This window comes from Balaenoptera musculus, chromosome 5 (assembly GCF_009873245.2).
Source record: "Balaenoptera musculus isolate JJ_BM4_2016_0621 chromosome 5, mBalMus1.pri.v3, whole genome shotgun sequence".
Lineage (NCBI taxonomy): Eukaryota > Metazoa > Chordata > Mammalia > Artiodactyla > Balaenopteridae > Balaenoptera > Balaenoptera musculus.
The window spans coordinates 37008757-37034010 of record NC_045789.1 but is presented as its reverse complement, the minus strand read 5'-3'; the positions used below and the strand labels follow the sequence as shown (position 1 = coordinate 37034010).

The 25254-nt window shown below is 32.7% G+C and overlaps 1 protein-coding gene across 3 annotated transcripts in view; it reads left to right on the top strand.

Annotated features, from left to right (window-relative positions):
• Positions 1-25254, top strand: part of TLL1 (tolloid like 1) — a 225937-nt gene that overhangs the window by 120749 nt on the left and 79934 nt on the right. For all 3 annotated transcript variants that reach the window (XM_036854033.1, XM_036854032.1, XM_036854034.1), the window contains exons 6-9: positions 87-265; positions 4955-5060; positions 12877-13001; positions 21226-21341. In XM_036854033.1, the coding sequence (XP_036709928.1) occupies positions 87-265; positions 4955-5060; positions 12877-13001; positions 21226-21341 (526 nt within the window). The remainder of the gene's footprint in view (positions 1-86; positions 266-4954; positions 5061-12876; positions 13002-21225; positions 21342-25254) is intronic.

Sequence of the window (25254 nt, the reverse complement as noted above, 5' to 3'; positions counted from 1 at the left end):
ACAAATTTTTACAAAAGTTTCACCCTACTGTAATTCACTCAGCGTCTCCCTGTCCACCACCATCTGCACTTTCTACTTTATTCCAGATGCTGCTCCTATGTAGGTCGGCGTGGAAATGGACCTCAGGCGATCTCTATTGGCAAGAACTGTGATAAATTTGGAATTGTTGTTCATGAATTGGGCCATGTGATAGGTTTTTGGCATGAACACACACGACCAGATCGAGATAATCATGTAACTATCATAAGAGAAAACATCCAGCCAGGTGAGAGGCTTCAGAATGTGTTGGGTTTAAGGTTGACTAAATATCTTTTAAATGTATTGTACTATTTATCATTTAACTTCTTAAAAACTGTGAACTGATTTTGTTGATATTGTAGATCAACATTTTGCTTGATTTAAAAATAGCTGCTATGGTGTTAATTTTTTCCTGCAGATCAAATGATCTTATGCATTTTTTAGGCTTGCTTTTTTTCTTAAGATTTAGCTATTTTATATCCAAACTTCGGTGCTTTCCAAGAATGGGTGTAGGCTATTAAAACATAAATTAATATTAATAAATTTTTAAAAAGTATTTTCTATACTTAATTCTATAATTTATGTTGTTGGCATTTAAAAAGGGTCCAGGGTTTGCCACAAAATGTGCTGCTACCATACAAATCTATATTATACCAGGGACAAGTTCTGGAGAAAATTCCAGGGAAGTGAGTCATTTCCAGGATAGTCCAAATATTTTCTTGAGATTTCCCTTTAACTATACTAAAGACAAATTCTTAAGAATGTTTTCAATAGTTTCAGTAGTTCAATAGTTAATATATAATTAAAATTTAATTTTCTCCGACAGTTGATGTGTGATAATCACCTCATTTAGTTTTTCATTTGTTTTACCTTTCATAATTCATAAAGATAAGTACATCTCAATTGCCAGAAGAAAAATCCTGTTGTTTAGAATTGTCTTAGAAAGTTGTGTGTATTTCTAGCAGAAGCAAAGTAGAAATGTGTCCTTATTTCCTTATCATGGCCAGTTTTAAGTTACAAACATTTAATTCCTTAGAATTTCCTGTGACTAACAGCGTTGCTCTATTTATTTGTTCATAGCATATTTGCTGCCAGTTATTTATTGAGGCACTATTAGATGTTAGAGATACTTCATGAAAATTATAGAGCTTAGTGTATGTATATCCATGTATACAAACGACTGCAAGCGAGTGAGAATAGTGTTATATTGAGAACACAGCCCAGTCCAAGCAAGGTGTGACAAAATGTGCCTTGCGAGTCAAGGGAGACGCCACAAAGGAACTGAAATTTAGAAGTAAAGGGGTTCTAAGTGCCCAGAAGAGTGATGGAATTTCTAACTGGAAAAAAAAAAAGCATCATGATCAAAGCTACAATTACAGATAATTAAATCATTTTTATTTGCCCAAATGTCTGCATGGTAAGTTACAAGTGAGAGATTAGTTGGTAATTACCAAGGGAGATTAGATCATAGGGATTTTCTATCTGAAGCTAAGAAATTTAGATTTTATCCTCTAGCTACTGGAGAATAATCAAAGGATTGAAAGCAGAGCAAGTTCAGATTTAAAAAAAGAATTCTTTCAGCTGTAGGGATTATTAACTGAGAATGGGGATATGGGGGTGGGGAGGATGAACGTGACATCAGGGAAACCTATTAGAAACTTAAATAAATCGTTTATAAGAGGTGACTAAGTCCTCAGTTAGGATGGTGTAGGCCAAGAAGAAGGAGAGGAATAATCTTTCAAAAATATTTTAAGAGGAACATCATGTGAAAGCAAATCTTCAAGATTTTATTTTTAGGCAACAGGATGAATGGTGGCACCATCAAATGAAGTAAGAAATGTGGTTAAAGCAACATATTTTTAAGAGGAAGAAAGACAAATAATTTCATTTAGCATATCCTTGAGTTTGAGAAGCCTTTAGATGGTCCAAGTGGAGATATTTAGTAGACAAAGGAAAGGTGAGTCTAGACTTTAAGATATCTAGAGATAGAAATTTGTTAGTGGATTTGACTGTCTAGGAAAATGTTGGAGGAAGAAGAAAATAAGATTGTGGGTAGAATATGGGGAACACCAATATTTAAGCAACATTTTGTAGAATATCTCTCAAAAGATTAAAAAAGTTTGGTCTAAGAAGTAGGAGAAAAATCAATGAATGTGATGTTACAGGGAAGAGATCACTTCAAGAATAAAGAAGTAATCTGTAGTGTTGAAAGAGAAGTAAATAACATCTATACTCCCAATATAGAAGACTCTAATGCCTGACCAGCTATCAAGGTTCATCTTATACTTTACATCATTGGGAGACAAAGAGAAAATAATATTTCTGAAAATTACTCCAACTACCAATTAAATGAAAAGTTTTCTATCAACCACAGTTACTAAATTTCCTCTATTATGTGGACAAAATAACTTATAAAGGAAGTAACTTCCAAGAATGATTCTTGCTCTTAAAAATAGGACTCTGGTTCAACATAAATTTATGTAGCTAAAACAAGCAGAAATGTATAAATAGTATGTAAATGTATAATACTTAACACAGTGCTAAACCATTTATGGCTTTTCATATTTTTGAGTCAATATGACTCATAATGTTGACTCATATTTTGAGTCAACATTCAATCTAATAGAAAACAACAATTTATTGCATGAGATGTCCTCAGTATTTGGAACTCCATGCACATTTTGTCATACCTTGCTTGGATTCAACAATATTCTCAACATATGATTATTTTCACTTTTCTCACTCACTTGCAATCATTTGTATGTATGGACAGTTGACCCTCCATATTCATAGGGTTTTGCACCCATGGATTCAACCAACCTTTGAACTGAAATTTCTTATTCATTGTACTAAACCATTTTATATAAGGGACTTAAACATCCACAGATTTTGGTATCCAAGGGCTTCCTGGAACCAGTCCCCTGCAGATACTGAAGGCTGACTGTACTATAGCAAGGTAATTCTAGTATGAAAAATTCATGTTGGAGAATAATATTGAGCAAATTTGTGACTTACTTTGGCTCAGAAATTTTAGATCAAGTGTTATTCTAGGGCAACGTCTAATAAGTGTGGACTTTAGCTGCATTTATATGCAAAATTAGTGACTATGATAGGAGCCAATTTGGTACAAAGATTGGATTACTTTAATCCACTTTAGAACATGCCTTCAAGAAGGAGGTTGTCATTTTTTAAAAAATTGTTTAGGGTGAGTTCCACTGGTGCTCTGTATCTCTGATCCTCTTCTCTTCTGTTATGAAATGTCTGATTTTCTTTATTTGGACCAAGTATGGCTGTGTTCTTTTTAACTAGCACAAAACACTGTTTCACATACATGGTAACTGCTCAGTTATATACATCAAAATGTATTACTGAAGTTGCTTCGTGTTCCACTTTCAGAAATTTTTATGAAACATTTTGCTTTAATTAGAGAGTATACTCACATATTGTGCTTGAAATTTGAAATCTCCAGTGGGTTATAGATTAATATTAAAAAATCAGCTCCACAGCTTTACAAAAATCTCACCTTAGAATTGGTTGTACTAAAATATACTTACCATGTTTCATGAAGAACAGAGTTTTTAACAGTTACTTCTATCAAAGGTTGAAGATAATGCAGGGTATTTCCCGAGAATAGTTGTAATACAGACAGACAAACCAGAGATTTGTGGAACATGTATTTCACTATATGGTGTAGTTAGTTCATTGAAAACTATTTATTGTGTGAATTCATTGTAAGGTGGACTGAAACACTTTACTCTGGGACTTGGGTTCTGTAACTTCAGGCTGATTGTTTTATCTTTAATGCTCAAGTGAGTATATCAGACTTCCTTATCACATGTAGGAAAGATATTATACTCTGTGGCATCACTCAGTTTTTTTATTGCCTTTTGGGAAATTTTTAATGTAATATTTTTATATTCAGTAGTAATACAGCAGTTGGAATAAAATTAAAATAGTTACATAAGTGTTGTACAATAATAGTTCTTTTTTGAACCCCAGCCTTGAATTTGGAAACCTAATAACTCAACTTTACACTTTGATGTTTCAAAATGAGCTATAAAAGCAACCATCTTTGGCTGCTGAAATTGTGAAAAATGAATCACTGAAACCTAAACTCTATCTGAGGAAATACTCTGCCTCTGGAACCATTGATGTAGATCTACACATTTAACACTATGTTATTTTCAAATTTCAAGAAATAATATTACAATACAGATACAAACAGGCAGTTGAGAAATCTATTAACATGAAGATGTCCAGAAGTTAAAATAGCAGTCGTGAAAAGTAAAAAATGAAAAAGTAAGTTCTGAAGCATATTCTCTTGACCAAACAAGCCCTCCAAGTAGAGTCTCCTTTTCATCAAAGAGAATCTTGTTTCAGTTGCTGTGGTTTTATCTTTAGTGACAAAGTCACATAGCAAACGCCTGCCATGTTCTGTGTACATACAAATATAGTTTTTGTATTTTTCCCAGTGTTTCATAGACTCTAACACAAATAGGAAGTTTTTTTGAGGGGGTCTTGGCAAATATAGTCATAAGAGAAAGGTGGGAAACTTATTAAGTAAAAATGTAACTTTTTATAATCACAATATTGTTAAAAAAAAAAAAACAGTAGTTTTAAAGGAACAAATATTTAGAGAAGGTGGAAGAGTATACAAAGAAAACAAATCCAAAGCATGCTTTTGGTAATCTACCTTTTTGCCAAAATTAACTTATTAATGAAATTCAATATTACTCTTTCAGGATGGTATTCAAGTGCAAGCAGTGGCACTGGATGTACCCTTTTGCGAGTACCTGGGTGTTAGTGTGTAAATAAAACGTCATGAAAATCAGCGATCAGCATTTGGTAGAGAGCAGATAGAGGCAGGAAGGGCTCTTCTGTTCTCTTTTCTGTCTGTTAAGAGGCTTCTGAAGTGTTTTCTGTGCCTAATTCTTAGGTCAAGAGTACAATTTTCTGAAGATGGAGCCTGGAGAAGTGAACTCGCTTGGAGAAAGATATGATTTTGACAGTATCATGCACTATGCCAGGAACACCTTCTCAAGGTTGGAGTCTCAGGTTATACCTTTTGACTTTTAATTCCTTTCCTCTGTGTGGCTCCTCACAAAACTAGGTTTAACATTAGAACTAGAACCACTTTCAAATATTGCTGTCATAAAGTACAAAATATACTTGATTGGTGTTTATAGCCAACAACAGGCATTTGAGATTTTAAAAACACATTTTCACATTTCCTATCAAATAAATAGATTCAAAGTAAAAATTAAAATTGTTTGATTATTTAAATTATTTAATATTCTTAAATCTTAAAAAAGTTCAATTAAAATGATTACCAAACCAATCAGCATGTTAAATTGGCAAAGCACTAGTAATGGAAATTAGGCATTTCAAGTCAAATAGCAAGCTCAGTTGTTGAGTTGGAATGTTATACTCTCCATGTGACTTGTGCTTTTATTGTGTATTTTCTGTTGCTCAAGTACTAATTTCACTTGAAAAATGTTATAGTAAAATAATTCTCAGAGAACATTTTAGGAAGATATTTTACTTCATACACTTTCCAGTTATTAACCTTAAAATTATTTCATTAGTGACTGAATGCTAATTTTTAAGAGTGTAATAAATTTGGGTTTTGATCTATTTCACTCTAAACAAGATGTCATCAAGGCAATGGTTTCCAGGTAAGGAATCTGAAACTGTTAAAACCATTGAAGTCATATCTTTTTCCCATTTTATACCCATTTTACACTCATGTCCATTCCACTCATTCTTTTCTGATCACCATGCCCATTTCACAATTCATTAATGTCTATGTTTAAAGGCAGGGTCAGGAAGAAGACAGTAAATTCAAGTTAATTCCCTGTTTTAAAAAAAAATTTGTGGTAATAAGTAGAGAAGGGTGTAAACAAACTCTTAATACTTGGACAAATATTTAAATGATGATTTTTATGACCAAACTTTATTATTAACATAATTGAGTGTTAACTGTATTTTAAAAATCATTTTATTCTGAAGTATATATTTGTTCAAATATAATAACTACCCAAATACTTGTTTTTTGAATTGAATTGAAGTTTTAGTAGAAATACATCCATAAATTTGGCCTGAAATTAATCTTAAAGAATTATAAAGCTTATAAAGCTTTGTTTTCATGCTTGGAATTGAGTTTTCTTTAGAAACATGTGAAAAATGAGGATTTGGGTACCAGTTTAGCCAAAGTGTTTCTCTTATACTGTTGAGTTATATTAGTTAGAAATAAACTGAGTTTAGATTCTTTGGAATAGAGCTGGAGAATGGAAAACGTAATTTATTCTTTCTATCCCTGGTAGACAATGAACCTAAACCAAAGTTTGAAACATACATTTTCCCTTATTCTTTACTCCTTTTATGTCTTTAAATTGTTGCTTTTCCATAAACCACGAGGTTCTTGCAATTTATCACCCCCTACACCTAACTTTGGAGTTGCACGACAACTAGCCTTGAACTATTATTTTCTCTTATTGTTTCAAAATTTACCTATTCCATTTTCCCAAATAAACTTATATTCCAATAGTGAAAGTAACTGTATCTACCTGTTAGAAGAATTGATTCAATACACATTATTTTTTTGTTCTGAATTTCATGAGAGGAAATATTTCACACAGCTCTCAGCCACCACCTCCAAAGTATTTGAATTTTTTTTATTATTATTGTGGTAAAGAAACCTCAATATCAAATTTACTGTATTATCTAATTTTAAGTGTACAATTTAGTAGTATTAAGTACATTCACATTGTTGTGAAACAGATGTCCAGAAACTTTTCATCTTGAAAAACTGAAACCATATACCCATTAAACAACAGCTCTCCTCTCTCCCCACCCCACCCCCACCCCACCGCCAGCCTCTGGACCACCTTTCCACTTTCTGTGTCTATGAATTTGGCTACTTTAGATACCAAGTAGAATCACACAGTATTTGCCTTTTTGTGACTGGTTTATTTCACCTAGCATAAAATCCTTTAGGTTCATCTATGTTGTAGCATGTAACGGAATTTCCTTCCTTTTTAAGGCTGAATAATATTCCATTGGATGTATATACCACATTTTGTTTATTCATTCATTTGTTGATGGACATCTGAGTTGCTTTCACCTCTTGGCTACTGTGAATAGTGCTGCCATGAACATGGGTATGCGAATATCTCTTCCAGATCCTGTTTTCCATTCTTTTGGATATATATACACAGAAGTGGGATTGCTGAACTGTATAGTAGTTCTATGTTTAATTTTTTGAAGAACCTCCATAATTTTTTTCTTAGATGCTGCACTATTTCACAATCCCATCAACAGTGCACAAGTGTTCCAATTTCTCCATATCCTCACCAACATGTGTTCTTTTCTGTTTTGTTTTTTAATTTTTTGATAGTAGCCATCCTAATGGGTATGATGTGATGTCTCATTATGGTTTTGATTTGCATTTCTCTGATAATTAGTGATGTTGAGCATATTTTTATATTCTTGGCCATCAACATCACCAATTACTAGAGAAATGCAAATCAAAACTACAATGAGGTATCACCTCACACCGGTCAGAATGGCCAGCATCAAAAAATCTACAAACAGGGCTTCCCTGGTGGTGCAGTGGTTAAGGATCCACCTGCCAATGCAGGAGACGTGGGTTCGAGCCCTGGTCCGGGAAGATCCCACATGCCGCGGAGCAACTAAGCCCGTGCACCACAACTACTGAGCCTGCGCTCTAGGGCCCGTGAGCCACAACTAGTGAGCCCGTGTGCCACAACTACTGAAGCCCACACGCCTAGAGCCCATGCTCCCAACAAGAGAAGCCACCACAATGAGAAGCCTGTGTACCACAAAGAAGAGTAGCCCCCACTCGCAGCAATGAGAGAAAAGCCCACATGCAGCAACAAAGACCCAAAGCAGCCAAACATAAAATAAATAAAATAAAATAAATAAATTTATTTTTAAAAAATCTACAAACAATAAATGCTGGAGAGCATGTGGAGAAATGGGAACCCTCTTGCACTGTTGCTGGGAATGTAAATTGATACAACCACTATGGAGAACAGTATGAGGTTCCTTAAAAAACTAAAAGTAGAACTACCATATGACCCAGCAATGCCACTATTGGGCATATACTCAGAGAAAACCATAATTCAAAAAGGCACATGCACCCCAATGTTCATTGCAGCACTATTTACAATAACCAGGACATGGAAGTAACCTAAATGTCCATCAACAGAGGAATGGATAAAGAAGATGTGATACATATATACAATGGAATATTACTCAGCCGTAAAAAGGAAAGAAATTGTGTCATATGTAGAGATGTTGATGGACCTAGAGACTGTCATACAGAGTGAAGTAAGTCAGAAAGAGAAAAACAAATATTGTATATTAATGCATATATGTGTAATCTTAAAAAAATGGTGTAGATGATCTTATTTGTGAAGCAGAAATAGATACACAGACGTAGAGAACAAACATATGGATACCAAGGGAGAAGGAGGAGGGTGTGATGAATTGGGAGATGAGGCTTGACATATATACACTATTGATACTATGTATAAAGTAGATAACAAATGAGAACCTACTGTATAGCACAGGGAACTCTACTCAGTGCTCTGCGTGACCTAAATGGGAAGGAAATCCAAAAAAGAGGAGATGTATGTATACGTATAGCTGATTCACTTTACTGTACAGTAGAAACTAACACAACATTGTAAAGCAACTATACTCCAATAAATATTAGGGAAAAAAAAGAAAAAAATCTCCATTCAAATCTTCTGAGTATTTTTAAATCAGATTACTCCATTTTTCTATTGTTGAGCTGTAGAATTTCTTTGTATATTCTGGTCTCTTATCAGATATATATATATCTTGCAAATATTTTCTCTCCTTTTCACTTGATTGTTTCCTTTGCTGTGCACAAGCTTTTTAATTAAAAATCTAGACCCACTTACCTGTTTTTGCTTTTGTTGCCTATGCTTTTGGTGTCATATCCAAGAAATCATTGCCATATTCAATGTCATGAAGCTTTTCCCCTATGTTTTCTTCTAAGAGTTTTATAATTTGGGGTCTTATATTCAGGTCTTTAATCTCTTTTGAGTTATTTTTATATATGGCTTTGATAAGGGTCTAACTTTGTTCTTTTGCACATGGATATCCAGTTTTCCCAACATCATTTGTTGTAAAGATTATCTTTTCCCCATTGAGTTAATACCTTTAACACCGTTGTTAAAGGTCATTATATATACTAGGGTGTATTTTATTCCTGTTCAATTCCATTGTTCTATAGGTCTGTCTTTATGCCAATATCACACTGTTTTAGTTACTTAAGCTTTGTAATATGTTTTGAAATCTGAAACTGTGAGTCCTCCACCTTTGTTCTTTTTTTTCAAAACATGTTTGGCTATTCAAGGTTCTAAGAGATTACATATGAATTTTAGAACTGTTATTTTTTCTATTATTTCCACAATAAATGCCATTTTGGTTTTGATAGGGATTATGTTGATTGTTTTGAGTAATGTGAACATCTTAACAAATAAGGTCATCCAATCCATAAATATAGAATGTTTTTCCATTTGTTTGTGTCTTCTTTAATTTCTTTCAGTGATGTTTTGTAATTTTCAGTGTATAAGTCTTTTGCTTCCTTGGTTAAGTTTATTCCCAAGTATTTTATTCTTTTTGATGTTATTTTAAATGGAATTGTTTTCCTAATTTCCTTTAAAGATTTTTCACTGTTATTGTATAAAAATGCAACTGATTTTTGAGTGTTGATTTTGTATCCTGCCACTTTGCTGAATTCATTTATCAGTTCTGATAGTTTTTGGGTGGACTCACTAGGATTTTATACATATAAGATCGTGTTATCTGCAAACAGAGATCACTTTACTTCTTTCTTTTCAACATGTATACCTTTTGACTCTTTTTCTTGCCTAATTTCTCTGACTAGGACTTTCAATACTATGTTGAATAAAAATGGTGAGAGCAAACATCCTTGCCATCTTCCCGATCTTAAATGAAAAGTTTTCAGTTTTTCATTGAGCATGATGTTATCTGTAGGTTTTTCATATATGACCTTTTATGTTGAGATAGTTCCCTTCTATTACTAGTTTGTTGAGTGCTTTTATCATGAAAGTGTGTTGAATTTTGTCAAATGCTTTTTCTGCATCAATTAGATGAACATGTGGCTTTTGTCCTTCATTCTGTTAATGTAAGTATTTGAAGTTTTATAGTTTCTTCTATTCTGAACCCAGATAGTCTATAAAAGTTTTAGTTGTTTTCATCAATATTTCCCATGAGCAGATTTAGGTACTTACTGTGGGAAGAACAGGGCTGCATATAGGGGGCTTTATATGCATAGATAATTTGTAATGTACATGCTTGCAAATTGGAACTGCCCATTTCTAATAAGAGAATTGTAAAATTTTATGAAGTTTTATGAAAAGCACAGTTAATTCACTCTTCTAATGATGTAGGTAAAACAAATGAAGATTAGTAAGTGACCCCATCTATGGTCTGTCTGAAAGAATGTTCAGGAGGAGCCTACATTGCTTAATGGCCTGGTTGTGGAAGGAGAGAATTGTTAACTTTCTGACCACAAAGAAAGATCAAAAGAATGGGTGACTGACACCCATACAAATGGAAGGCAGATTACCTCCATAGATTAAATGAGCCAAAATTCATCATTCTATCACCTGAGTTTGAATATATCTTCTCCAAGATGTCCTTGACCTTTTAAAATTGAATCTTTTTTTTTTGAAAACTGGAAAACACAAAATTTTTCGAAGACTATGGTGTTTTTTTTTTTTAGAAATAGGAATAGAAAATAGTGAATACTTCATTAGTACTGAAGTACTGCAGAAGTTGTAACACTTCACTAATTTGGACTTACCTACTTAATGTATCTGTTGATTTGTGCAGCAAAGTTGAAGAATAACTTTTCTCGGTGCTACCCTATAGTTCAACTTCCCCTTCAGTTGCACTGGCCTAGCTGGAGTTGTGTTTTATTAAGTGTGTGCAAGCTCTCACTTTTGATGATCATTAGTTCCCCTTCCCTACCTTCATCTCAGGTAGTATACATATGGAATTTTGTAGAGACTTAGATTTGGTTTTAAAAGAGTTCCAGTATCTATTTGAGTTATCTGGGTTTTATCTAAAGATCACCACTCCTACCTAGAAGCTAGGGAGGTTAGTCATAAATTACTTATAGATCATGTCATACCTCTGTTTACCATCATCCACATATTAAGAGTTTTCCTCAGGTTAAAAGTTAAACTTTGACACTCAAACAAAGCATCCTCCCATCTCAGGGTTGCTGTATTTCTTAAAGTTCTTTCTCTCTGTGAGTCTCTACTCCCAGTTACCCACATTTACCTCGCCTTCACTTCCTTGATGTTTGGCTAAAATGTCAACTTCCAAGTGAGCTTTACTTGGATCACTCTATTTAAAAGCTATCCCATCAGTGGATAATCAATATCCATCTTCTCTTCCTTATTTTTCTCCAAAGTATCTGTCACTATCTCAGTTATCAATCTTTGTTAAAGACTTTCTCCCTCCATTAGAATGTGAGAATCTTAAGGGAAGGAATTTTTGTTTCTTTTATTTACTGCTATAAATCCAGGTCTGTAGGTCTATAACAATGCTCAGTAAATTTTTTTTTTTTTTTTTTTTTTTTTTTGGCCATGCCGCGTGGCATGCAGGATCTTAGTTCCCTGACCAGGGATCAAACCTATGCCCCCTGCAGTGGAAGTGTGGAGTCCTAACCACTGGACCACCAGGGAATTCCCAGTAAATATTTCTTAAAGGAAGAAAAAGTAGAGCTAAAATGTTGTTCTTTTAACCTGCAGTTTAAATACAATTTTTCATTTAAAAATTTTGGAAAGAAGCTGTTCCATCATTCATCCCAGTTTCAAAGTGTTTTTTTTTTTAAATAATTGTATTTCTTAATTTAAAATACTTTTATAAAAAGTGTCTCTTTTTATACAATCCATCCTCACCATTTGGAATAGTCTCCCAATCCATTTAACTTTTAAGCTCAGTTACTTTCTTTAGAGCTACAAATGTTAATATTCATTACAAAATTAGACTGTATCTTTAGTTTACTGTATTCAGAAGTTTTAGTCATGCATAGCAAGTTTGTATCACAACCTTGGGTGTGAAAAAGCTCAGTATCTGTAGCTTAGCATTATTAGTGCATTGCTTAGTTGTTTTTTTTTTTACTTATAAATTTTACCATGAAGTTTTTACACTATATGTATATGTGTGTTTGTATTTATGTGTGTGTGACAAAATTATTTTGCTTTAAACTTCCTAAAATTTGACACTTTTTGTTTTTCCTCGTTCTTGTAACATATACTGTAATAATTTGACTTCAAAAAATACTTAGGTTAAATTAGTAGTTTAATTTAAAAATATTAACATACTTGTTTTGTTTGACTTTTACACGTTTAGTAATCTAAAAAATATTTATTATAAGCTGTTCTTAAGAAAATAGATCGCTATGAGGAAGAATTGTTTGACAACTTGGTAATTTAATTGTTTTTAGATCTTGAGCTACCAAAACAAGAACCATAGTGTACTTGATAGGGACTATATAGAATTTTAGATTTTAAAAAACAAATAATATACATTTTTAAGGAAAAAGTGAATGCCATCACTGACTTTATATTAGCCATACACATTTAGCACACAATTTTCTTCTACTTTGATGAAGGTGTTTTGAAAGTCTGACACACTCTTTAAATCTTAACACTGATATATTTCTCCTTTGATTGGTTTGAGTTTGGAAAAAAAAAACATATTTGTAAGGAATATATGTGTCTTAATTTGGTGACTTATGTGTGACTTGCTTCTGATTTTTTTCAGGGGGATGTTTCTGGATACCATTCTCCCCTCACGTGATGATAATGGCATACGTCCAGCAATTGGTCAGCGAACCCGTTTAAGCAAAGGAGATATTGCACAGGCAAGAAAGCTGTACAGATGTCCAGGTATTGCACCACCCAAACTCAGAAGCATAGTTGTGCCTGACAGTGCTCTTACAGATAAATAAGCCACAATTTACTCAACTGTTTACTTGTCTCTTTTCATGCTGGCATGTGACTGACATATTCAGTTCAAAGTTGCTAATCATAAAATGAAATAGGAGAGAACTCTGGAACACCCACTGGTATAATTAAAAACAAATTGCTAGAGATCATATTTCAAGAACAGGGATAGTAAGTTTTATTTCTTTTAATTTAATGAGTAAAAGAGAAAAAAACGTTGTTTTATAGTTGTTATTAAATGGTTGCATGATTTCATAGTCAAATTAAGAGCTTCCTTGTCAACATAAAAAGAATATCCTTTATTTTAACTTCAGAATTGAGTCCTGAATGATCTTTTCTTCCAAATACCATCATTAACAGTATATAAATTTAAATTTAATTAAGTGGAATTTATAACTTTGTTGCAAAAAATAAGTTCTAACCATGTTTCTAGTGAACTACTAAATGTTTGCTATTAAAGTTGTGAAAAAAGATTAAAGGAAGGTCTTAATAACAATGTTCCAAGGGAACACTAATACCTTACTGGTCCAAGAAAGAAAAGATTCTGCTTCCAAACTGGAAATACTTATTACTCTATGCACCTCCTATATACTCAAAATGCTTGAAATAGCTTATATCAAAGATACATGCTTAACTTTGCTTAACACAGCTTTTCCCAAATTTTTTTGTTTATGGAAACTAATACCTATGGAATTCACTTTTTGTTCCAGATACTAAGATCACAAGTGGTAAAATAACTATAAAAGTTTTAACTGGCTGCTATTCTAATAATTTGTGCAGACATTCAGAGATAAGATGGGTATATTAATCATTGAAGTTTTACATAGGTTTTGTTTAAATTTTATTTATATATATATTTAACTATTGGGAAGTTATATTAACTAAGTTTACTGTGATTATTGGTACCAGTCCAGGAAACTTTCTTTGTAGGGTACAAGAGAGGGCTAGGTGATTCATTCACAAATGTAATATTTGCTCATTAACATATAGAAACATCTACATGGGGCAGAGAATGGTCTTCATCTTCCCTTTATCCCGGTAATCAGCAGTCTGCTTGTGAAAGAGATCCTCTCTGAGGTGTGTGAGTGGTGGTGCATCTTCTTCTCTTCATAAATGATTCATTTATTGTCTTGTTCTCTCTCTTTTTGGGGGTCTTCTTTTTCTTGTGACTCTCATTTTCTAAATGTATTCTTCTCTACTTGGATCTAATTTTAGGATTACTTTCCTTTTTAATTTCTAAACTCCTGAAGCTGAACTCTTCTTCTAATACAGTCTCTGGTCTTTATTTGCATTTTCTCTTAATATAGTTTTTCTGTAGTCCCATGAACTTTTGGCTTATAACTACCTCATACTTATGCCAACTGTCAAACGTAATATTCTCTCAGTAAATCTTCTTTAATTAAATGTCAAGTAACATAATAAAACTAGGAAAAAATAAAGTAAATTAATATCTAAAAATAAAGGAGCTTCTGAGGATTAGAGTGTTCATAATTATATAAAAGTGTATGTGTATTCACACATGAACCCACATACAATCTATGTTTACAAATTTAAAAGTGTTGTTACACATACAGTATATGTACAGGATATCCACGTCTATGGATGCACATCTGTGTGGTTGTAGGGATGGAAGACCAGTTTCAGTGTTCATGGAATTCGAATACCAGAAACTTTTTAAACACTCATACATTAAATTTACTTTTTAATTAATATGAGGTTCTTTTTAGTTACCTAAAATATTAATCTCTTTAATTCCTTATGTAATGCTCTGAGATTCCAGCCAGAATACCCTTGATATATGTGCTTATGTACAATTCTTGACTAAAATATATTGCCAACATACAAAAAGAATTTAGCCATTTTCCCACTTATTCATGGACCCATTTATTCTTCTCCCATAAAACATTCCTTAGTTCAGTTGATGGTACCACACATAGATCTTCCCAAGACAGAACCTGGAGGGCATTCTTACTTCCTTCCTCCTTTCGCCTCACTTCCCACAACTAGTCAGTCCTGCTGCCTTCTTGGTATTTATCTCATGTTCTTGAAGTGAATCCCCTATTCTAGGGATCCTCTTCTTTTGTCTGGATTGCTACAATGTTTCCTAAGTAAGCTCTTCCCTCCATCCTTACATTTCTTTAGTTCTCTGGCCACACTGCTGTTCAAGTGACTTTTCAATATGCAAATCTTACTCTGCTTATTCTAGGATAAAGGTTGATTTCCTTCTCAATGTCTCTTTCAAGATTTTCCCCTGTCTCTTCCCCCAGCCTCTTCTCTAGGTATTTCCCTTACAGCCTAGTTTCTCACCTCTACTTCATTCAGCCCCTGACACTACAGTATGCTTGCCTCTTGCTTCTTCCTCCAGCCAGAAAACTCTTAACTGCCTCCTGGCTAAATCCTAACTCATATTCAGAATTTGACTCCTATGTAACCTCCTACTTAAAAACTCGCTGGTCTCCCAGGATTCCCATGTTGATAAATGCTTTATTTGGTTCTGGCCTTATGTCTTACTCCAATAATCATCAATTCACTTGTCATTTCCCACATTAGAGTATAATTAGAGTATAATCTTTAGGATTGGAGTTAGGCTTTTTCCTCAGGGTATTCTGAATCAGATATAAGTTAGATGCTCAATAAGTTGTTGTATGAATGAAATAGTTGCTTTAATATGGGAAAAGTACTGCACCAGATATTATGGCCACAGAGAAGGAAGCACAGATTATACACACAAATAGCCAATCATCTGTGGGATTATACAGACAATATTACTTGTTGAGGAAGTAAATCTCATCAGTAAAGGATGCTAAAGCAGTTCTGAGAGGGGTGCCTAAACTGAGCTGCACCCTGGAATGAGGAAGGCTTCTTGGAGTTGGTTTGTGCTTCATCTTCAAAGATGATTCAAACTTGGCTAGGGAGTTACTATTGAAATAGATTTTAAAATATTTCAGTAATTAATCTCACCATTATGGCTCAGATGACTTGGGATTTCTTTTAACATTCCTTATCTTAAAATAATTTTAAATCTAAATTTTATTTATTACATATAATAGTTTAAGGGAGCCATGGGTGTATGAAAAAGTTAATTAGGTAGTGCTAAGTTGATTAGATATAGTTTTATTTCTTCCCCTACTCTAGAGTTTATCAAGATTTTGGGGGAAGAGATTTATATAATACATTATTGTCTGTTTTATTTAGAGTTAGTAAAATTGTAAAGTGTTCTTATAAAAAAATGGAAAAGGGATTCTCAATCTTTGATATTTGGTGGATGTTGTAGACATTTGCTTGGGAAAATATCTGTAGATGTAAATACAATCAGCAGTAAATTTAACCATATTGTTAATAACACAAGAATTTGTAATAATTTCTCAGCCACACACAATCCAAGTAGCATTTATACAATTCAAACACAATTTTCTATCTTGGAAGAGGTAAGTTACACTAGAATCATGTGATGCAAAAGTGAGATGGATCATAGAATAAAGAACTTTTTATTATTAACTATTTTTTAACTTTGGCAAAACACATAACATTAGACCTGTCCTATTAACAAACTTCTAATTGCGCAATACAGTACTGTTAACTATATACACATTGCTTTACAGCAGATCTCTAGAACTTTTCCAGCTCGCATGACTGAAACTGAAACTCTATATCTATTGAACAGCAGCTCCCTGTTCCTGTCCTCCCAAACTCTGGCAACCACCATTTTACTTTCCACCTCTTTGAGTCTGACTACTTTAGAAACCTCCTGCAGTATTTGTCCTTCTGTGTGTGACTGGCTTATTGCACTTAGAATAGTGTCCTCAGGGTTCATCCATGTTGTTAGCACATGACAGATTTCTTTCTGTTTTAAGGCTGAATAATATTCCATTGTATGTATATACCACATTTTCTTTATTCATTCATCCAGTGATGGACATTTAGTTTGTTTCTATCTCTTGGCTACTCTGAATAATGCTTCAATGAATATGTGAGTGTATGTATTTCTTCAAGATTCTGTTTTCAGTTCTTTTGCATCAATATCCAGAAGTAGAGTTGCTGGATAATTTGGTAGTTCTATTTATAATTTCTGAGGAAACTCATACTGTTTTCCACAGTGACTGCACCATTTTACTTTCCTACCAACAGTTAAAGTGGTTCCAGTTTCTCCACATCCTCACCAACACTTGTTATTTCCTGTTTTTTGATAATGGCCATCTTAACAGGTGTGAGGTGATATCTCATTGTGGTTTTGATTTGCATTCCCCTGATGATTAGTGATGTTGAGCATTTTTTTCATGTATCTATTGGCCGTTTGTATGTCTTCTTTGAACTGTCTATTCAAGTCCTTTGCCCATTTTAAAATTTGGTTATTTGGGGTTTGTTGTTCTTTGTTTGCTTTTTTGCTATTGAGTTGTAAGAGTTCCTTATATATTTTGGATAGTAACCCCTTATGAGATGCATGATTTGCATATGTTTTCTTCCATTCCAAAGATTGCTTTTCACTCTATTGATTGTTTCCTTCACTGCACAGAAGCTTTTTAGATTGATGTAGTCCCCCTTGTCTATTTTAGCTTTTAAAGCCTGTACTTTTAGTGTCAATATCTGAGCAATCATTGCCAAGATCACAGTTATGGAACTTTTCACATATGTTTTTTCTTCTAGGAATTTTACAATTTGGGGTCTTCCTTTTAACTCTTTAATCCACTTTGAGTTGATTTTTGTGTATAATGAAAGAAAAGGGTCCAATTTTATTCTTTTGTATGTGTGTATCTAATTTCCCCAACACCATTTATGGAAGAGACTATCCTTTCCATGTTGTACAGTCTTGGCACCCTTGTTGAAGATCCCAGTTTACTGTTTAGGTGTGGGTTTATTTTTGGCTCTTTATTCTGTCCCATTGGTCCATAAGTCTCTCTTATGCCAGTACCATACTCTTAATTACTGTAGATTTGTAATATGTTTTGAAGTCAAGAAGTGTGAGGCTTCCAGCTTTGTTCTTTTTTCCCAAGGTTGTTTTGGCTATTTAGGGTTTGTGGTTCTATATGAATTTTAAGCACTTTTCCCCATTTCTGCAAAAAACACCACTGGGAATTTGATAGGGATTGCACTGAATCTGTAGATTGCTTTGGGTAGTAAGGATATCATTTTAACAATATTAAGTCTTCCAATCCATGAACACATTTTTTTGTCTCCCTAAATTTCTTTCAGCAATGTTTTGTAGTTTTCACCTTACATGTCTTTTGCCTTATTGGTTAAGTTTATTCCTAAATATTTTATTCTTTTTGGTGTTCTTATAAATGGGGTTGTTTTCTTAATTTCCTTTTCATATTATTTGTTGTTAGTTTATGCAACTGATTTTGTGTGTTGATTTTGTATTCTGCAATTTTGTTGAGTATTTTTTATTACTTCTAACAGTATTTTTTTTTGTCTGTGGAATCTTTATAATTTTGTACATATAAGATCATGTCATCTGCCTAGAGAGATAGAAGTTTAACTTCTGAATTATGTTTCATTTTAGAGTAATTTTGATTAGGAGAGTGATAATAATTTGCCTTTGTATATTTCTTTATGCCTTTTTGCTCTTAAATAAGACTGCATTTTCGAGCTCAAAGATACATTCTAACAATTAAGCGCACAGTCTTCCTACCTGTGTCAGAGGTATCTAAGTGTTAAAAAGAGATCTTTGGGCATCACAATACTTGACTCCTACAACACAACTTTATGAAGTACATATTAATAAGATAGCCACTTTACAGAAGAGAAAACTGAAGTTGAAACTTTTGAGACTTTCTTGTATGACATAATTAACAAGGGGTAATGCCATGACTCAACTTCTCTTTTCTCATCCACATAGCTTTCTGAGTAAATGGACAGACTATGTATTTAACTTAGTAGTACCATCTTTTCCTTGTTAATTTTCCTTTAGTTCTTTTAATATTAAAGTTTTTTTTATATATCTTCACATGAATCAACAAATGGCCAGGAAAGTTGATGAAATTTTCTGAAATAGTGATCATGTAGCCTGGGACAGCCACACTTATTGAGGAAAATGCACAAATGATTACCACAACTTGACAATATGTGTTTGTACTTCTTGAATTATAAGCAGGTGCTATATAATAGATTTATTTAATTTTTGAATTATATTCTGTTTTTTTACATTTTAGAGAGTTTTTATCTTTTTTATCAGAACTGTAGTGTTTGTTTACATTTGTGAGTCAAATATATTTAATTTTTTAAATTCCACTTTAGGAAATCCAGTACCAGCATTCTATGTGGCTTAGTGGAGTTTTCAATTATTTCAGAATTTATTTCTAAACTACTGTAAATTGCAGCCTTTTTTCATTGAAACCCACTCAATTCCCAAATGACTATTCAGCATCTAAACTGATCCTAGTTAGAAGCACATTGTCTGCATTAATAAATCTTAACAAATTTTCCTTTTTCTAAGGGTTCTTGTAATGTCACATTTACCAGTATCCTTAGATGATTCTTGGAAAGTGCTGATTATATATTTTTTACCTTGAGCATTTTTGTTTCATTCTGAAATTGCTTTTATCTGCCTATTCATCAGAATAAACACAGCTTGCTCTTACTTTAAATTTATTTTGTTGTGTAAACATAATATCTGTGTTTCTAAATAAATACTTATATCTTATCAGACTGTTTTTACAGCTCTATTTTATGTTTTCAAAGCCATCATCTTTGTTTCTTCATTTAAATCAAGATATGCAGACCATTTATAATTTATTGATTTGATGAGACAAGAGTTCACTTGCTGGGAGCTATGGTTCTATAATATGTTAGTATATCAGTTTTTATTTCAGTCCCTTCAGAGGGAAGGAGCTGTTCTTTCAAATTGTTGAGTGAAGGTTATAAACATGTTTATATAAATCTTTATATAAACTGGCTGCAGTATAGGAATTATTCTTGAATTAAGGATACTTAAAGCAGCCTAGGTTCATGTGGCTCATACCATGTCTTGCAAAAACAACAAGAAAATCCATTATAGAATGCTTCTAACTACAAACCTTGGCTGAAACAGAGTTAATTATGCTCTGTTCTTGCCTTTGTTGAAATGGCCTATAGATGTCAATCACACAGATCTTGAAGCTGTGTAACTGATTATTATTTGCTATTTCAGATGACTGGTAATCACTTCCAAGAAATTAGAAAGGCTTAGTAAGAGGAAAATATAATTGCTTTTCCAGTAATTTCTACTTATGATTGACAGAAAACAGAGAATAAATAAATGTCTACATCTTATTTGAAAATTTGAATCTTCAGTGATTTTTTTTTTTAAGTTTGTTTCCACTTTTTTTATATTTTATTTATTTATTTTTGGCCGCATCGTGTCTTTGTTGCTGCACGTGGGCTTTCTCTAGCTGTGGCCAGCGGGGGCTACTCTTCAGTGCAGTGTGCGGACTTCTCATTGCGTTGGCTTCTCTTGTTGCAGAGCACGGGCTCTAGGTGCGCAGGCTTCCGTAGTTGTGGTGCACGGGCTTAGTTGCTCTGTGGCATGTGGGATCTTCCCGGACCAGGGCTCGAACCTGTGCCCTCTGCATTGGCAGGCGGATTCTTAACCAGTGCACCACCAGAGAAGCCCTTCCATGATGTTTTTATCTTTCAATTTTTTTCCAGTTTATTTTGAAAAATATTTTCGTTGTGTGTGACATTTTGGCACCTCTTATTGATTATTTATTCATTATTATTTACGATTTCTTTTTTCAACTTTGATATGGTATTCATTATTAAAATTAACCTCACTCTACACCAAATATACTAATGGAATGTTTCGTGTGGTCCCAGAGCCACATCAACTAGGTATCCACTGGCCTGAAGCTGAATATGGGTGACGTATACGTTGGCTACTGGCTCCTTGAGAATGAATGAGAAAGGTTTCCATGAGGAAGAACTTTGTGGTTCTTCAGGTTATTTATCTCATAATCTTGTTATATGGTTAGCTATAGTAATCCGATTAAGTATACTGAAATTCTAGTAAGAAAGACGTAAAGAGAAATTACTTAGAAAGGAAAAGTGTTTTATAAAATACAAATATATATTCTTGTCTAACACCAAAAGACTGGAGATTTTATTTATGAGGCCAATGTCTTTCATAAAAATTAGAGAATAATCTTATCTTTTTCATCTTTTAAGAAAATCAAACTTTTTTTTTTTCTTTCAGCATGTGGAGAAACCCTACAAGAATCCAATGGCAACCTTTCCTCCCCAGGATTTCCAAATGGCTACCCATCTTATACACACTGCATCTGGAGAGTTTCTGTGACCCCAGGAGAGAAGGTAGTTTATCCCATCAAGAGTTCTCCTTTAATCTCAGATGCAAAGGTTCATTTTCTTTCAGATATAATTTACTTTGTTTTTTATTCTTGTTTGATTAGTAAAATAGCTCAGAAATTTTATAACGGAAATTACTCAAACTCCAGGAATTTTTTGAAAGATGTAATTTTAAAAGAAATGGTAAATGGTCTAAAAGGGTTGACATAATACAAATTATGTACTCAGACACACTGAAATTAAAAGTCAGTATCAGATGGATAACTAGAAAAATCCCACACATTTTAAAATTGAGAAATACACATTAAATATTCAATTCATTCAAGAAGATATTGTGATAAAATTAGAAATTATTTTCAATTATAACAAAAATACTGAGAATACCAAACCTGTAAGATGCACCTAAAGCAGTACTTAGAAGGAAATTCACAGACCTAAATGCTCATATTAGGAAATAAGAAATACCCAAAACTAATGAGATTGACATTCACATAAAGAGACTAGAAAAAGAGCAATAAAATAAATGACAAAGTACATGAAGGAGGAAGTAATAAATAAAAGATAAAGTTGAAAATATCATGGTATTGTACAAAGTGTGGACAAAGTTGGTACTTGAAACAATTTAGAAAAATAGAGAAATGGGTGAAAAGAGATCAAGAAAAAAAAAGAATAACAGAGAAAGCACAATTAGCTAATATTTAGAATAAAAAGATTTATTATAACCATAGATACTTTAGGCACCAAAAGAACATTTTGAACATTATGCCAATAACTTTAAAATTGTAAATGAAATGGGCAAATTACTACAAAATATTACTTACTAAGTTCTTATTTGAGAAGAAATAAAAAGTTTGAATGCTCCTATAACCACTAAAGAAATCAAATTACTATTTTATTGAATTATTAGTCAAAATTTTTTCAACAATGAAATCCAGGCTCAGATGGCTTCATCAGTGAGTTCTACACAACAACCAAATAAGAATTAAGTATAATCTTATATAAAGTCTTCCAGGGAATAAAATAAAAGATACCCTCTCCTATTGATATGGCTAGCAAAACCTTGATAGCCATCCTGATGACAAGAACAGTGTAAGAAAGGAAAATTTTAACCCAGACTCACACTTGAATATGTATGTAAAATCCTCCCCACATTAGCAAACCAAATGCAAATATATATGCCTGTGTATGTATGTATCTATCTATCTATCAATCTGTAAATATATAAATAATACATAATATATATATATTTCAAGGGCAGATATATGCATGGATATGTGTATATATGTATGATATATTATGTATATATGTTTGTGTGTATATGTATATGTAAATATATACAAGCACCATTAGACGAGTATCTCAATTAAATCAAGAAAAATAATCTATTAATGATTTAACAACAACAACAAAGCCTGAGCAAACTAGGAATAGAAGAGTATTAATCTTATAAAGAGAAGCAACAAAAATTAGTGCAAATACCATTATCATTAGGGTAATTCTGAAAGTATTTCCTTTGAGATAGGTAAAAAACCAAGTATGTCCACCAGTCCTCTTCTTTTTTTAACATTTTGGTGGAAATAGTAGCATGTTAAGGCAAGAAAACGAAATTACACATGTAAGAATTAAAAAGGAAGACATAAAATTCCTTTTATCATATTGTTTGTTTGGTTATAGAATTTAAAATTATTAAGAAGTGAAATGAATAAATCTATTAATTTCTGGATTCTGTCTGGAATGCTAACCTTAAAAGTCTTCCCAGACCAAGATTGTAATGATATCAATTTTTGTTTTTTACTAGTTATTAAATGATTTTTGTCCTTCGCCTTTGACTAATTCATCTGGAATGACTCATATAAACTTTGAGTTTTGGTGGAAAAGCAAATGTAGTTAAGAAAGTTTCAACTCCCTGAAAATTGAGTGTTGTTACGAGTATCATGGGTATGGAGTTGTCCAGGATGTTGCAATACTCACAATGAAAACTAAATGAAACTCTTGCGTAGCATAAACAGATTTTATACATAAAAAGTTGCAACTGACTTGTAATACATGAACACATACATAATTCTTTATAGAGTTATTTTTAAGCATTATGAGTCTATGTTGTAATATAGTTATAGGTGTTGATCAATTTCTGTTTAGATCCTTTGAATAAGCCCCTGAAAACATATTATGAAAATCATTAAAGAGGTACTGAAGAGCAAGATATAAAAGATGATAAAGCTTCAGAGAAAGTTTAAAATTGTACATGATATTTTTTTTTCAGTTTTTCTTAGTTTTTTAAAAACATTTTTATTGGAGTCTAGTTGATTTACAATGTTGTGTTAGTTTCAAGTGTATAGCAAAGTGAATCAGTTTTACATATACATATGTCCACTCTTTTTTAGATTCTGTTCGCATATAGGCCATTACAGAGTATTGAGTAGAGTTCCCTGTGCTATAGAGTAGGCCCTTTTTAGTTACCTATTTTATATATAGTAATGTGTGTATGTCAATCCCAATCTCCCACTTTATCCCTTCCACCCCCCCCCCCTTACTCCCTGGTAACCATAAGTTTGTTTTCTACATCTGTAACTCTATTTATGTTTTGTAGATGTTCATTTGTACTATTTTTTAAGATTCTACATATGTTATATCATATGACATTTGTCTTTCTCTATCTGACTTATTTCACTCAATATGACAATCTCTAGATCCATCCATGTTGCTGCAATATACATGAGTTTTTAAAGTAAAGCATTGTAGAATATGGAAAGTTTTGGCACAAGATTAATCAAATTAAATCAGTTTGTAAGAGCAAAATAATACCTGGAAAAAAAGTTTCTCCTATCTAACTGCAGTACCCATACCATCAGCATTCAAAGTTTATTCAGTTTTCTTGTATCTAGGATTACTAATAAAATGGTATTTTCCAAAATGTTGCAAATAGGAAAAAATAAACAAATCTATCATTTTTTCTCCTATTTTTTTTAATATTGTGTACAATTATGAGCAAATAAATTTATTGTTATAAGTGGCCAATGAACAATATTAACTCATTTTTTTATTCTTATATTTTTATTATTTTCTTTCAATATTTAAGTTCATTCTGCTCTTCTTTTATATTTTATTGAAGTATTGTTGACTTACAGTTTTATATTAGTTTCAGGTGTACAGCATAGTGATTCAGTATTTTTACAGATTATACTCCATTAAAATTATTACAAGATAATGGCTATAGTTATCTGTGCTGTACAATATATCCTTTTTGCTTACTTATTTTATACATAGTAGTTTTTATCTTTTATTCCCATGCCCCTGATTTGTCCCTCCTCCTCTACCTCTCCCTTCTGGTAACTACAAGTTTGTTTTCTATATCTGTGAGTCTGTTTCTGTTTTGTATATACATTCATTTGTATTATATTTTAGAATCCACATATAAGTGATTTCATACAGTATCTGTCTTTCTCCATCTGACTTTGTTTCACTAAGCATAATATTCTCTGGATCCATCCATGTTGCTGCAAATGGCAGGATTTCATTCTTTTTATGGCTAATATTGCTATATACAAAGGAATGTGTATATATATATATATATATATATATATATATATATATATATATATATATATATATGGCATATCTTCTATATCCATTCATCTGTAGATTGACACTTGGGTGCTTCCATATCTTGGCTATTGTAAATAGAGCTGCTGTGAACGTTGGGGTGCATGTATCCTTTTGAATTAGTGTTGTCATTTTTTCCAGATATATACCCAGGGATCAAATTGCTGGATCATATGATAGTTCAATTTTTAGTTTTTTGAGGAACCTCCATACTGTTTTCTAGAGTGGCTGCATCAATTTACTTTCCCACCAATAGTGTAGGAGGGTTCTCTTTTCTCCACATCCTCTCCAACATTTGCTATTTGTAGAATTTTTG